Genomic DNA, 15399 nt, shown 5'->3' with positions numbered 1-15399 from the left:
TGTGTGGTATGTTGTGTGTGTGTGTAAGTGTGCATGTGTGCTATGCATGTGTACATGTGTGCTGTGCACGCATGTGTGTGTGTGCTGGTGTGTATTGTGTGTGGGTTTGGGCTTAAGCCCAAACCACCCTTGTTATTCCTAAACCTATCAAAAACCAAAACCCAATAGGTCTTAACTTTATTTAACCTCAACCTAAACCCTAATCCGATCCAAACCCAATACCCATTTCCATTTCTTGAAATTCTATAGTGGGTGGTTTAATTAACTGTACATTCTTCTGCTTAGGAGCAATTATTGTGACGTTCCCATCTTTGCTAGTGGCGCAGCTTTTAGCGGTTAAGTACTGTGAGTGGACCACCTTCAAAAAATTGCATGTTTTATTTATAGAATTGCATATATAAATAGCATGCCTTGCAGATTGACTGATTTGAGGAATAGTTTACAAGAAGCATGATGATTTGATTATGATTGATTATATATATATATATATATATATATATATTTTTATTTTTTTTTGAACTATTTTCATTATGTGGTATTTTTCTTTAGAACCCTCATTCTGGTAGACTATCCGAAATATTGAAACCGTCCTTTCCAGTAGTATTGCTGCTGTCTTTTTTGCCGCTTTTGTAGTTGCTGGAACTATGTGGTATGGTTTAGCAACTACCCCGATTGAATTATTTGGTCCCACTCGTTATCAATGGGATCAAGGATACTTCCAACAAGAAATATATCGAAGAATTGGTGCTGGGTTGGCTGAAAATCAAAGTTTATCTGAAGCTTGGTCTAAAATTCCCGAAAAACTAGCTTTTTATGATTACATCGGCAATAATCCGGCAAAGGGGGGGTTATTCAGAGCGGGCTCAATGGACTACCATCCAAACAATGACGATAGGATGCTAAGAATGTTGTTTCAAATGATTTTTTAACACCTCTTCGTAGTATAGAGGATCGATGAATTTATGCTACGAAGTTGTATTTTAGAGATGAATTATGTTTTGTGCGCACCTAGTGAACACTATGCCGTCTGGGGCGAGGATCTGGTGTTGGCATGGAGGCCGGGAGAAATAATCCGTAGCGAAAGGTTGAGGGACACAGAGACAGGCATTGGGCCGGGAGGGAGATATCTCTGGCTACAGGCATAGAGACTGAGGTGCATGCATTGGGCCGGGAGTATTATTATTCAGTGCACTCACTAGCAGCACAACTTGTGTTATGCTTCCTGATATGATTTCTGATATGATTTCCGAGTTTGAATTGCAGATAGTTATATGAATTATTTTTATGGCATGCTAGAGGTTTTGAGAAACCTATCACTTATTATTTGGTAGTTTTCATCAACTTAACTGTGGGGGTTAGTATGTTTATAACTGTTTCGTATTATGTATGTATATAAACTTGGTCCACTCACCCTTGTTTTGCGCCCTCATTCAGGACTTAGGATCAAGGCACATAATCCCGGCATCAAGGTATTTCCGCAGTGGCATCTTCGAGTCCTTTCGGGGTAGAACCCACTCCTTTGTTCATTCAATCTTATCTTAATTCGTGTTAGTGACTAGGTTTAGTTGTATGCTCTGAACACGTTCCTAAATTGTTAATTCATTGTTTTAAATTCATAACCCGTATTTATTTCTTCTTCCTAGCTTTTGTATCAATTAATGGCTTTCGTCACCCTCGGGTGTCAGCCAGCACGTGCCTATCTTGGTATTCGGGGAATATCAGGGTCGGGATGTGTCAAGTTTGGTACAAGGTTTGATATGTAAGGTGGTGGATTGTCCTTGTGAATAGATAGTTTTTGTTTAACTTAAGTTCATTATAAATTAAAATACTTATATTCTCTTCATTTAGCTTAAAAATAAGTAATATCAATTGTGAAAAAATAAACATTTAAAACCAATCGATCAATTGTTTTGCAGTTTGAATTTTCAACGTTCTAAAGTAAGAGCACAAGTAAATCCAAAGTGGTTGGACATATGTCAGAGTCATTCTTCAACTACTACGGATGGTAACGATGGTGAAAGATAAGGCCACTATTAAACTACCAATCCTAAGAGCATCCCCAGTGAGGAGCTTCATATGAAGCTGGAAAAGTAATGGATACAACCTATTTTATAGCTCCAAAGAATCTTTGGGGCTTTATAAAAGAATCTCTCATAAAGAGGAGCTATATCTTTGAGGCTCTATGTGGGGCTATATATTTTTATTTATGTAGTAATTTGATTAAGCAATGATTTTTTTTTTTGTTAGCTTTTCTTAAGTTGATTTTTGGACGTGCTATCTTAAATTTTTTTTTTTTTTTATGAACTCTTCATCCTACGAAGTTCAAATTGTGACAAAGTTAGATTTTATCACTTATGAATTGTTCGTTGGATTAGATTCCCTTATCTCAATCCCATTTGTTATAAGAAATAAACCCCCACTTCGCCTTCTGAAATAGTTTGATTTTCACGTATAACACAACAATTTACCTAGCACCAATTGGTAAATTAGTATCATACAATTCTGAAAAAATATTATTTGAAAATTTCACCCATCATCGTTAAATCAATTTGAATTTTTAATTCTTATGGAATTTAAAACAATCATTAATTAGCCAAATTGCAAGAAAAGTAAGTAAGAAAAAAGAATTAAAAAAATAATAAAATGAGAGTATAAGTGTATTCGTAAGTGGAGGCAGAATGATAGAATTTTGCTCACATTGGTTGCTACTTTTTTTGTGGGACCCACTGTTTTTAGGGTTAGATGTAGCCTGATTTTATGATACCCAAGAAATGAAGTTGCTAGTCCTAGTGGTGGATCTAGCCCCATTTTCCGACTCAATGGGGATAAAATTTCTCGCTAAGGCTAGAAATGTGGTAGTCTCATGGAGGATAATGCCCCTATTGGGATGCTCTAACGTCCTTGATGCCATTTTCCATAACAACTTTATTTTATACCAAATTGTATATAAATATATATTTTTCCTTGATATTTAGCCATATTGTAAGTGAGAGCCCTGCAAATATGCATTTGGCACTCTCTACGAAAGTTGTAGAGTAAATTGTAGCAATTGTCCATCAACTTTAATCAAATTGGAGCAATAATCCATCAACTAAAAATTCATTACTATTGGTCCCTCAACTTATCAAAATGTATAGCTATAGTCATTTTCATCAATTTTGTCAAAATAAGTTATGTTGGAATAACCATTTATATAATTAGGGTCCCTCAACTCATCAAAGTGTGTAATTATGGTCCTTTTTGTCAACTACGTCAAATTTTGTCAAAACGAGTTATGTTGGAAGAATCATTGCTACAATTGGGTTAAAGTTAAGGGACCATTTCTCCAGTTGAATTAAAGTTGAGGGACCAATGGTAATGGATTTTTAGTTGAGGGACCATAGTTGCACGTTTTGACGAGTTGAGAGACCAATGGTAATTGATTTTTAGTTGATGGATCATTGCTCCAATTGAGTTAAAGTTAAGAGATTATAACTACAATTTATTGAATTAAAATTTTGACTAGGAAGACTGGTAGAGGTCGTCATAAAAAAATTGACTAGGAAGACTGGTAGAGGTCGTCATAATCCGGGATTTTGTAATAGGGTACTTTCAAATTAACTCTTGTAGTGAAGTCCTGCAGAAGAAAGAAAATCAATATCGCCAAAAACCTTTAATTTGCCTAAAGAAAATGAAGGAAATGGATACCTGGTCGAGCTTAGGGAAGCTGTTAACTTTGGTGCTGGTGTTATTGTCCAACCACTTTGCGGCTTGCAATTCCGGTCTTGCCTTTCATGTCCTCATCTTCCTCCTCTGCTCCCTGGGCCTCGTCTTTCGCCAAATGAATATCTCCGTCCCCAATAAAACCTCGTCCTCATCCTCCTCCTTGCCCTTATCCTCATCGTCCTCCTCCGCCTACCCGTCCTTGTCCTCCTCCAAAAGCTCGCTCTACGAAGTGTTCATAAGCTTCAGAGGCGAAGACACACGTAAAAACTTCACGGGCCACCTCCACGAAGCATTGACAAAGGCCGGAATCAACGCCTTTATTGACGACGAACTAAGAAGAGGAGAAGATATAACTACCGAACTTCTGCGGGCAATCCAGGGTTCTAGGATCTCTATCATCGTCTTCTCAAGACGGTACTCGGACTCCAGCTGGTGTCTCGAGGAGCTGGTTAAGATCATGGAGTGTAGAAGAACGCTAGGGCAATTAGTTATGCCGATATTCTATGACGTTGATCCTTCGCATGTCAGGAAACAGACTGGTAGTTTTGCACAATCGTTTCTGAAACATACAGATGAAAAAAAGGTAGAGAGGTGGAGAGCTGCTCTTACTGAAGCTTCGAATTTGTCTGGCTGGGATCTCAGAAACACTTTGGACGGGTACTTACTAATTTCTTTTCTTATGAATTAAGGCTTTAACGTACCTTTGCTTATTAATTTGGAATCATGCGATTTCTTAGACCTCTGTAATAAAATCATACAATAAAGCTTAAACTGTTAAGGCTACACTAATCACAGTTGGGAAGCCGCCGGCGACTGGCAGCGGAGGGAAGGGATGCTGGTTTTTTTGTTTTTCTTATTTTAATTTTAATTGATGTTTGCTAAGTTTAAACACACCACCTCGAAAAAAATTGTCTTAATTAAAATCTCTAGTCATGATAAATAATTTTGTGTATTAATTAGTTCAATTTCATTGTATAACAATCTTCGTTTTGCTTCTCAACTTGACTAATGTCAGGCATGAAGCAAAGTTTATCAGGATGATTACCAATGACGTCACTACGAAGTTGAACAACAAATACTTCGACGTAGCGCCCTATCAAGTCGGAATAGATACTCGAGTGCTAGATATAAGTAATTATTTAGGCATCGGAGATTCAGATGATGTTTGTGTGATTGGAATTTTGGGCATGGGTGGAATAGGTAAAACAACGATTGCTAAAGCCATTTATAACGAATTTTATGAAAGGTTTGAAGGTAAAAGTTTCCTTGAAAAAGTGAGGGAAAAGAAACTAGAAAAATTGCAAAAACAACTTCTTTTTGATATCTTGCAAACCAAGACAAAGGTAAGCAATGTTGCTGCAGGGACCGCCTTGGTAAGGGAAAGATTTCGACGCTTAAAGGTACTTGTCATAGTTGATGATGCAGATGATGTGAAGCAGTTACGCGAATTAGTTGGAAATTGCCACTTTTTTGGCCCGGGGAGCAGAATCATCATCACAACTAGAAACGAAAGTGTGCTAAAAGAATTTGCAGTTGATAAGATATATCGGGCGAAAGTAATGGACCGAGAAGAAGCTTTTGAGCTCCTAAGTTGGCATGCTTTCAGAAGTAGTAGTTGTCCTAGTCAATATCTTGCGCTCGAAAGAGAAGTTGTCAATTACTGTGGAGGACTGCCGCTGGCTCTTGAAGTTTTAGGATCTACTCTTTTCAAACGAAGCGTAGATGAATGGAGAAGTATATTGGATGAATTGAAAGTAATTCCTCGTGGAGAAATTCAGGCACAACTGAAAATAAGCTACAATAGGCTAAATGATAATTACAAGAGGCGGATATTCCTTGATATAGCTTGTTTTTTTATCGGAATGGACAAGAACGATGTCATGCAAATCTTGGATGGTTGTGGCTTTTATGCAACAACAGGAATCGAGGTCCTCCTTGACCGGTGCCTTGTAACTATTAATAGAGAAAACAAGATTATGATGCATGATTTGCTTCGGGATATGGGCAAAGATATCGTGCATGCAGAAAATCCCGATTTCCCTGGAGAACGGAGTAGATTGTGGCATCCTGAAGATGTAAATGATGTATTGATAGACAAATCTGTAAGTACTTTCCCAATCAAACTTTATGTTAAACGTGTAAGCATATGTAAGTTAGTAATCTAACTTTTTTTCATGCAAAGCCTTCTCTTATTTGGAGTCTGTTTTTTGGGATAGCAGGGAACTGAAAAAATTGAAGGTCTGGCTTTGAATTTGCCAAGTCTTGAAGAGACTAGTTTCAGTACTAAGGCGTTTAGAAATATAAAGAGACTGAGATTGCTCCAACTAAACTACGTTCGGCTCACTGGGGAATACCAATGTCTTTCCAAAAAATTAAGATGGTTGTGCTGGCATGGATTCCCATTGGAGTTCATACCAATAGAACTGTGTCAACCAAACATAGTTGTTATCGACATGCAGTACAGCAGCCTCAGACAAGTTCTTTGTGAGTATTCTGGGGTAAGTACAATGCGTAACCTGAACCAAATTAAGAATTATTTTTATGCTCTTTGTATCTTCTTTTTGGATTTAAATTTTTTATTTAAATTTGATTTTTCTTAACAGTTGCTTGATAAGTTGAAGATTCTAAATCTCAGCCACTCCCACGATCTAACACAATCGCCAGACTTTTCGAAATTCCCAAATCTTGAGAAATTGATACTCAAAGACTGTAAGAGGTTGGCTAAAGTTCACAAGTCCATTGGAGATCTCAAGAGTCTTGTGTTGGTGAATTTGAAAGACTGTGAAACGCTTAAGGCTCTTCCGAGGAGTTTCTATAAGTTGAAATCTGTCAAAACTCTTGTTCTCGATGGTTGTTCAAGATTCCAAAGCTTGTCTGACCACTTGGGAGAAATGGCATCATTGGTCACTCTTTATGCAGATGGAACGGCCATAAAAAAAGTACCACCTTCCATCGTACGACTAGAGAAGCTCGAGCGCTTATCTTTAAGTAAATTGAAGTGTTCTTTGCAGCTACCTTCCTTACAAGGTTTACGCTCTTTGACAAGCTTAATTTTGGAGGACAGCAATATAGAGGAAGTGCCTAATGATATTGGGAGTAGTCTACCTTGTTTAGTGGAGTTAAGTCTAGATGACAATAATTTTGGGAGCCTTCCAAGCCTTAGTGGCCTCTCCAAGCTTCTTACACTATCCTTGAATGGTTGCGGAAACCTTGTCAAGATTACAGATTTACCAAAAAGTTTGGGTTTCCTGCAAACGGACGACTGTTCTGCATTAGAAAGAATGCCAGGCTTGGATAACGCGTTAAACTCGGGACTCTCACTTTCTATGATCACACACAACAATGTCATAGATTTCCTTCTTAAGGATAGCACGTTACAGGTACTCTCTCTCTTCCACACCACCCTTGTCTCCTCCCTCCCTCGTAAATATGTGTGTTATGTATGTATTACTCACACAAATCTTGTTCAACATGGTATAGGGATGGACAGGAGGTGGAACCATGAGTCTTGCAGGAAGACAAATTCCCACTTGGTTCAATCATGTCAACGAGGGTACCCAAGTCTCTTTTGAAGTGCCCAAGGAAATTGGTTGTAATGCAAAAGCGTTGGCTGTGTGCCTGGCTTGTGTTCCTCTTGATTACATCAGCTCGTGTTATATTTATGTTATTAATCACACCAAGGGTACTAGTTTTTGTGTCGAACTAGGAGATGTTTTTCTCATTGAAGAGATCATTTGGCTGGCAAATTTATCGTTGTCGGAAACTGAGTTCAATTTGGAAGAAAGCGATTTGGTCCATGTTATTGCACATTTTCCGGTGAAGAAAATAGGGGTACGTTTAGTATGCGACAAACTTATGACTTTCGAAGGTTCTTTATTTGATTACCATTATATGCCTTACGAACGGGCCTTAGAAGAAATTTCTACCGAAGTTGATGATTTTGATGAGGATTATGAAGATGATGATTTTGATGAGGATGATGACAACACGATGATTATTTTGATGGGGATGATGAGGAGGATTTTGATGAGGATGAGGAGGAATAAGACGATGATCAGGACCAAGAAGTTGCGGATGATAATGATGAAGGTGATGATGAGGAGGAGGACCGAGACGACGACAACTATGTAAGCTAGGAAACTTTCTGGTTTAATCAGCTAGTTTGCAGATAGAGTCTGTATTATTTTGCTTGCCTTGATCTGTTTTTAATATGTTCTCTCTTTTTGAACCTTCTTGTTTCTGTGGTGGTTTAATTAAACTTATTAATGCATTTAAGGTTTTTAATATGTTCAGAGAATCCCTCTTCTTCTCATATAGTCACCAACTGTAAGCATCAGCGCATGCCTCCTCCCATCATTCTCTGTTTTCTTGCCAACTATTGATTCTATTCGCTGTTTTCTTGCCAGGAACCCTTTCTGAGCACCCTGTGGCTTTCCAAACTTCTGAAGAGCATCCAATGATATTGGCAGCTCAAAATTATGCTTTAGATTTGACTCTCTTCCAAAATCAACAGGGGCACTCATATCAATCCACTTCCCCGCACCAGCCGCAGCTTCCAAAGCTGCTGCAGTTGCCGCTATGCCTGCCCGTACTGCTCCCACCATTGATAGTCCCAGATTTTGACCTCCCAATTCCAACCCTTACAACGCAAACCGCAATTAACTCTTCTAAGAAGGGCTCCATAAACCATTTTGCAAGTTTCGACCTTCGAATGGTAATCTCCTTTATATCATCAAAAGTTAGTCCCTCTGACCTTTCATCATCACTGTCAATCATTGCATCATCCCCTGATGATCCATCATCTTCACTACGAGAAGCATATCTCAACTTGCAGTGAGCCTCAGGGTCATGCAGCTTCAAACGTTTTGCTCGTAACTCATTCAATGCATCATCCTTAAAAGCTGCCCATGCACCCGAGAGGTGGAAGAGGTGGAGTCTCTTTCCGGGACTGTGGGGCCTTCCCTTGTCCCACTTTGGTTGGAACTTCTCCTTTAAACTCTTGTCATCTTTCTTATGCGCTCTTTCAGACAAAATTAGCTCTCTTTGAAGTTCAGACATCTCTGCGAGCTTCCGCCTATCGTCTTTATCCTTGTAAAGATCACTGCCAACATCAGATTCATTACTGTCCCCCCACCCCCGATCCAAACCACTTTCGTTATAACCACCTTCTTCCTGGCTACCTTGTTCATCGTCTATTTCTGTTGGGTCCAGCCTCTTCTTCAAATGAACTTAAGGTCCAGAGGGCTTCCTGCTTGCATAGCCACGACCATCGTCAGAATCATCACCTCTGGAATCACTTCCTCCATCAGAATATGAGCCCCGACGTCTCCTCCTAAATGATGAATGTGAGTGTCGGTTTTTCCCCGATGAACTTGTTCTTCCCGCAGCCTCCAAGAGCAAATTTACTAATTCTGCCATTATCCGCTGTCCCTTCCGGTATGTTTTGGTGTTTTACTCGCGTTGTCGAATAACTCATAAAGTCAGCATTCGAAACGAAGACAAAATCATCAACATATTATTTCCATCTGTTGGTTCAAAACTACTTCAACTTGATAGTAAACACATTAGTTTGTAACAAAAAATTTCAAACCTAAAAATTCTAATCTGCTACTAACAATTTTGCTGACAGGCTAATAATTCACAATTTCACACAGAAGAAACACAAGATATATCGAGATGCTCAGCTTCAACCTCTGTGAACCCATCTAAGTTATTCCTCGAAAACAACATCTCCTTTCAACCCTAACACTGTATATGGAACACCCACTGCTTAAACTCCCTAAATTCCAAGCTCAAAACCGACTCGCAGAATGGCAACAAATCGAAAATTCCCCCCCCCCCCCAAAAAAAAAAAAAAAAAACCTCTTTTCAACCGTAAGACTACACATGGAACACCCACTTCCTTAATTCTCAAAATTTCCAGCTCAAAACCAACCCCAAGACATTGGTAACGAGTCGAAAACCAAACCCAAGACACTAAGACTGTACATGGAACACCCACTTCCTTAATTCTCAAAATTTCCAGCTCAAAACCAAACCCAAGACACTGGCAACGAGTCCAAAAACTTCTCAAAACCAATATCCCCTTTCAAACCCTAGGACTGTATTGAACACCCATTGCTCAAATTTCCAAAATTTCCAACTCAAACAACCAAATCCCAGAATTACAACTTCTGAATTTCATACAATATTAATCTTTAATCTCTGCATATTACAACAGATCTCGCTCAAAACCCTAAAGGGTATTTAGTATTTACCGATTTTAATTCTTAAAACCAACCTAAAAAAACAAAATATCTCAGCAAACAATACAAAGAAAGTTGTCAAATTTCTGGTATTCGAACAAACAAAGGGCAACAACAAGAAGAATAAATCGATCACCTGAAAAAATCTGAGTGCTTTGGCGGTCAAATATATCCGAATAATCCAACTGCGGCAGACAAAAGCATGAAAGCCGACATTAAAGAGCTTGCAAAATTTGAAACAGTTCTGCCTATTTTAGGAAAGTTAATCAACTCACTGAGTCGACTCGCCGATAGTTTTTTGTTTTTGAGAAACTGCATGGAAACGACATGGCGTTTGGAATTAATATTGTCGATGAGTGGCATCCGTTTGGACGATTGGACAATAAACGATTACAGAGCATTAAAGTAATTGATAATAATAGAGCTCAAACTCAGATGTATAAAAGTATTTGAAAATCTATTTTATCGCAATTAATTTATTATTTGAAATCATATTAAGCATGGTTTGTGTTAAATGATTTAGTAAGGCGGGCAAGGATAGGTTGAAACCACAAAGAAAGAAAGGAATATGCTATCTTTAGCTAGTTCTTATAAGTCAACACCTCATTTTTTGTCATGTAACATGATTGATGAGAGGATAATGTATAAGGGCATCTTCTGTTTATTAAGACGTCTTAAACTTAATCTTGTATACTTACGGGATAATTTTTATTCTTGTTCTTCATCCTCATCTTCCTCGACATCTATCCCTTGGAGGCTTTTGGTCAGTTGGCATGACTGTCGAGTTTTACTATCCTCCATGCACGTTTAGATTTCTCATAATTTTAGAGAGGGTAATCAAGTTGCTGATTGTTTGGCCAATTATGGTGTTGATCACTCCGGTGTCCATTGGTGGGATTCATGCCCTCCTTGTGCTGCAGCTGCTTATTCTCACAACCTTTTTAAGCTTCCTTGTTATAGGTTTTGCTGAAAGAGGTTTTGAATTGTTATTATGAATTCTTTATTGGTCTGGGTTTGGCCTCTTGTCCCCCTGACATATTGTATTTTTCTTGTTTATCAATAAATTCTCCTCAAAGTTGTGGATGCAAATTTTCTCCTCCTCGATCTTGGACGATTTTGCACCTACAAAACAACTAGCACCTTAGGTTAAGGCCAAAAGCCTCACGCGCCCACGATGAATGGGGGGGGCTTTGGCCGAAGAACCTCCGATGCCAAAGTTAGAATTTAGAGAGAAAGAATGTTTAGAGAATTTTGGGATTTTTGCCAAAGTGTTGGAATTGGCTTTTTGGTGAGAAATGAGAGTATATTTATAGGGATAGGAGGTGGCTAGGGTTTTTTGGGTTTGATTTAGGTTTAATTAGCCAATTTATTTGGCTATTAAACATAAAATGAATGTTTTGGTGGTTTTTTGTATAATTGGCTAATCAATGTCACAAAAAAGGAAAATTATGGTGAAAAAAGAAGGAAATGGCCGACTCCCTTTGGAGAAGGGATAACCGGCCTTTAGGGTGATTTTTGGGCTTAATTTGGTGATGTAATTAGCCTTTAATATATTGATTATATTAATTGGTTGAGGATGTTATGGAATGTTTGAAATAAATGGCTAATTGAATAAGGAAAAAATGAGGTAAAAACATATATGGAATGAAATAGGTTTTGAATTGTTACCCATTTTGGGTACTCCTGACTTGGTTGATGGATGATTCTCCACTGCTCGCGTGTAGGAAACCCGGTATGCCTCGAGGGTATTTTTGTCCTCTTTTGTCCAAAAGTCCACGTGTCGCCTAGTGAATATTTTTGGCTCCACAATGCCCCCACACCTGTTGGGCTGCTCGCAGAAAAGGGCAGCAGGTGTAGAGATCTTCTTGCTTTAGGAAACTTAAGACTGCTTCCTATTTTGATGTATATTCTCTCTTTAATAGGAAATTAGATCCTTCTAGGAAAGGGAAATAAATTTCTCTCAAAGCCTATTTAAGTCCACCTTAAGTGGGTTATTAAATCAACTTTGGAGAGCGATTTATTCTACCCAACAAGAGAGAGAAAGTTAGAGGATATTTGTTCCCCCTCCTCTAGCAATCTTCTACATCTTGCCCGTGCAAAGGACTGTCTTTCGTTGATTTCTTCGTCTTCTCCGTGCTGCACCGATGTAAGAAAATTTTAATTTTTCTTGCCTTCTTCTTGGATAGTGCTATTGCAGGGCAGCCGTCGAAGTGGTGCGGCACGTCGACTGGCAGGGGCCAGGAGTTGGCTCGTCATGGGCCGAGGAGATGTCGTGGCAGGGACCACTGCTTGGGCAGCTTGTACGGCTGGGGTCGCGGATTGTGGCGTTAGGGCGCAGTGCTAGGCAAGCCGCATGGCTTATGTCCTTTGGGCTATTTGACCTGACTCGGACCATGCTGGCGATTGAGAGAAATGAGGAGATTGTGGGTCTCATAGGCTGCTGGAATGTTGGGTTGAACTCTTCTGCTAGGTACCACGAATGGTGTTGGCTACTTTAACTCTCTTTGTCAGGAGAAACGTGGGCTGCTCCCAAAATAAGAGGTGAATAGGATCAAGGCGGATGCATTGGTTCGTCCAATCACCGTTGTGGATCCTGCTGCAAGTGAAGGTGGGAAAAGGGATCTTCCCTGCCTGCTCAAGAGATGCTGGCTGAGAAAAAACCAAAGACTTCTTTCGCTGCTTATGCAAAGGATGAAAAGTTGATTGCTGCTTATAATCAAGTGATCCACTTCAAGAGAATCGTTGATAGGCTTGAACCCCAAGTGTTGGAACTTCAAGGTGTACTGAAGATCAACGAAAGTTTGAAGAAAGAAGTGGATGAGCTACAGTGCGTCCATGTTGGTATTGGTGAAGTAGTTGGAGAAGTTGGTGCCCAGGCTGGAGCAGTCGGGGGTGACGTCGCTGCTAAGAGCTTCACGGCTACTGAAGGTGTGGCGACCGAATAGTCTTGGGATGTCCAGGCTGCTAAAGTGTAGTTATCTAGGTAGCCTTTAAGATTTTCTTTGTTTTTCCGTGTAGCTCTTGTTTTGCTTGAACTCCTTCGGCCTTTGATAGTTGTTTATAAACATGTTTTCCTTCGCTTTTCTTCATCTTCGCTTCTTTTGTTCATGCCCTAACCTTTAGACTTGATAGACCAGTGGCAAGCATGCTACTTTTTTATAAGCAGACAAGCCCGCATAGCCTATGCAGCCGTAGGTGTTGGTGTAGAACTTTGCAAAGTTGTTAGCTATTGGGTTGGCAGCCGAATGCCTTACTTACAGAAGCAGACAAGTCCGCGTAACCACTAGGCTGTTAACCTTGACTTTCTCCAATTCTGTAGGTTGCGCAGCAAGTATCACAACACTTTAGGACTTGGTGTAGGTTGTTCCGTGCTTGGTAGAGGTGAAGCTTATCGACTACGTAGCATGTCGGCAGTGGATAAAACTTCGTATATGCTTGCTAGCTTGTTTAACCTTTCACAAGAATGTGCGATTGTATAAGTCTAGTGCAGCTTTACTGCTCGAAAGGCAAGCTGTAGGCAGTCTTCCGGAATCTGTAGGCTACCTTAGTGCACTCAGTAGCAGCTTTAGGATTCTAGGGCAGCCATCCATCGGATGTACTGCGTAATGTGCCCTCTCCGTCTCTAGGGCCCGGTTCCCCACGGATTAGGCCAAGAGACCCAAAATCCTTCAGTTAGCTAAGCCTTGAAAAAGACCATTGCGGCTACTTCTAGGAATCCCGACGCAAGCCATTGTGCATCTGGTTATACTAGGGCAGCCCGGCTCATCCACGTTTGGATATTCGGAGTGTAGAGTTCATCCTCCCGTTCTTGGAGAGCTGACCCATGTGGGTGTCGGGGAATTGGTTTATCCTCTCGCGTTGGAGAGCAATTAGTTTACCCTCTCGCACTGGAGAGCATGGTTGGTCCCTCGGAAGGCGCAATTCCTGCGGTAAGTCCCTAAGAAGGGCGCGGTCTTCTTTTGAAGTGCAGGAGTGATCAGTTGTTGTAAGCATGCAGCCAAGCCAAGTCGTGATTACTTCTGAATTCCTCATTGAAAAACGAGTTAAATGAACGAGAACTTAGATGTAAGGTAAGAACTGCATAACAACTGGATAATCCTCGACTGGTGAGGTAGTGCCCGTCGAGCTGCTTGAGTCTTCGGGCTTTGATGTAGCGAGAGGTCACACATGGTACTTCCTTAAATTGTAGGCATTCCACTGTTTTTCGATCTTTTTATCGTTTTATGGTGGCGAGGGTGTAATTGTTCTTGCCACCTACTCTGCTGATCTTGTACGGACTTTCCCAGATGTGATCCATATTTTTGGAGCCTTTTCTGCTGGCAGTGATAAAGGTTTTTATTATGATCAGATCTCCAGGCTGGAATTGCCGGATCTTGGCCCTTTTGTTGTAGCTGGAGAGGAGCTGATGCTGCCGGATCTAAGCTTGTGGCCATCTCCTTTCGGTTGCTCGTCTTTTGGTTGTGCGATATGCCCATAGACATCCTTGGAGTTCGTCTGGTCATTTTCTTTTCTTATTGGTGAAGTAGTCGGTTGCCACGATCATCATGCCTTTGCCCCTAGTAGTCTGGTTGGTGATTAGCTAGGACTCGGAATGAATTGAAAGCTTTTTCACCACCAAGTGTTTTGTCATTAGAAGGCCTGCTAGTGGGGCTTCGTACTCTGCTTCGTTGTTAAATGCTTTGAAGCTTAGAGTGATCGCCTGCTTGAGCATTGAAACGTCTGGGGTGGCAAGAACCACGGCTACTCACGAGCTTTCGTAGTTGGATGCGCCGTCGACATGTAAACGCCAGAAATCTCCACTGAGGGAGCAGGTGTGGCTAAAGTGTGCTCGGCTGCCTTCGGGGCGTCGTTGGGCCGAGTTGTTGTGTTCGTCAAAAAACTTGCATATGCTAGGGTCTACGCCTTTATCGTCGCTGGTTTGGATTCGACAGAATAGTGCGTCATGATGATGACTGCTTGCGTTTGAAGGTAAAACTTAAGCTTTTGGGTTACAACAATTATCGCCAAAGTTAACTTTTGAATTTTTAATAGCATCGATGAGAGCTTTTAAACTGTAGAATACAGGTAGTCGGGCCCCCAGCTCTTCTCGCATGATGGTAGAGCTTATTGCTACTTTAGATACCGTCAAACATGCGAATAAGTCCTCCGCTGCTTCTAGGGAGGTGATGTCGGGTACTTCTTCAAGTCCTTGAATGTGCATTGGCGAGCCTCATCCCAAAGTGCATGCTTCTCTGCCAAAGCAAAAGAGTCTGCCAGAGTTAGATCTTCTTTCATGATCAATTTTTTGAATATCGGGTGGTCTACTGGAAGTCCTTTTTAGAAGGCTGCTCTAGCTATCGAGTCGTTGCATCCGACTATTTTTGCCTTCTCTACTTTGAACCTCCTCACATAGTCGCGAAGCGACTCCTTTGGGTTCTTTTTGACGTCGAACAAATGATCAGACTTCTTT

General features: G+C 40.4%; 1 protein-coding gene and 1 pseudogene across 3 annotated transcripts in view; one reads left to right on the top strand and one right to left on the bottom strand.

Annotated features, from left to right (window-relative positions):
- LOC126592574 (protein RTF1 homolog) overlaps positions 1–9232 on the bottom strand; it is a 52039-nt pseudogene extending 42807 nt beyond the window's left edge.
- The window catches only part of LOC126592562 (disease resistance protein RPV1-like), a 33985-nt gene continuing 22176 nt past the window's right edge, over positions 3591–15399 (top strand). Inside the window, exons 1-5 of one of the 3 annotated variants that reach the window (XM_050258292.1) lie at positions 3591–4362; positions 4721–5807; positions 5922–6203; positions 6309–7085; positions 7186–7573. In XM_050258292.1, the coding sequence (XP_050114249.1) occupies positions 3671–4362; positions 4721–5807; positions 5922–6203; positions 6309–7085; positions 7186–7573 (3226 nt within the window). In that variant the 5' untranslated portion in view covers positions 3591–3670. Of the gene's footprint in view, positions 4363–4720; positions 5808–5921; positions 6204–6308; positions 7086–7185; positions 7934–15399 lie in introns of those variants that run through there. The other 2 variants (XM_050258293.1, XM_050258290.1) reach the window with 2 other exon arrangements.

Source organism: Malus sylvestris, chromosome 12 (assembly GCF_916048215.2).
Source record: "Malus sylvestris chromosome 12, drMalSylv7.2, whole genome shotgun sequence".
Lineage (NCBI taxonomy): Eukaryota > Viridiplantae > Streptophyta > Magnoliopsida > Rosales > Rosaceae > Malus > Malus sylvestris.
Note: the sequence above shows the minus strand (reverse complement) of the source record. Positions and strands in the feature narration are given on the sequence as shown.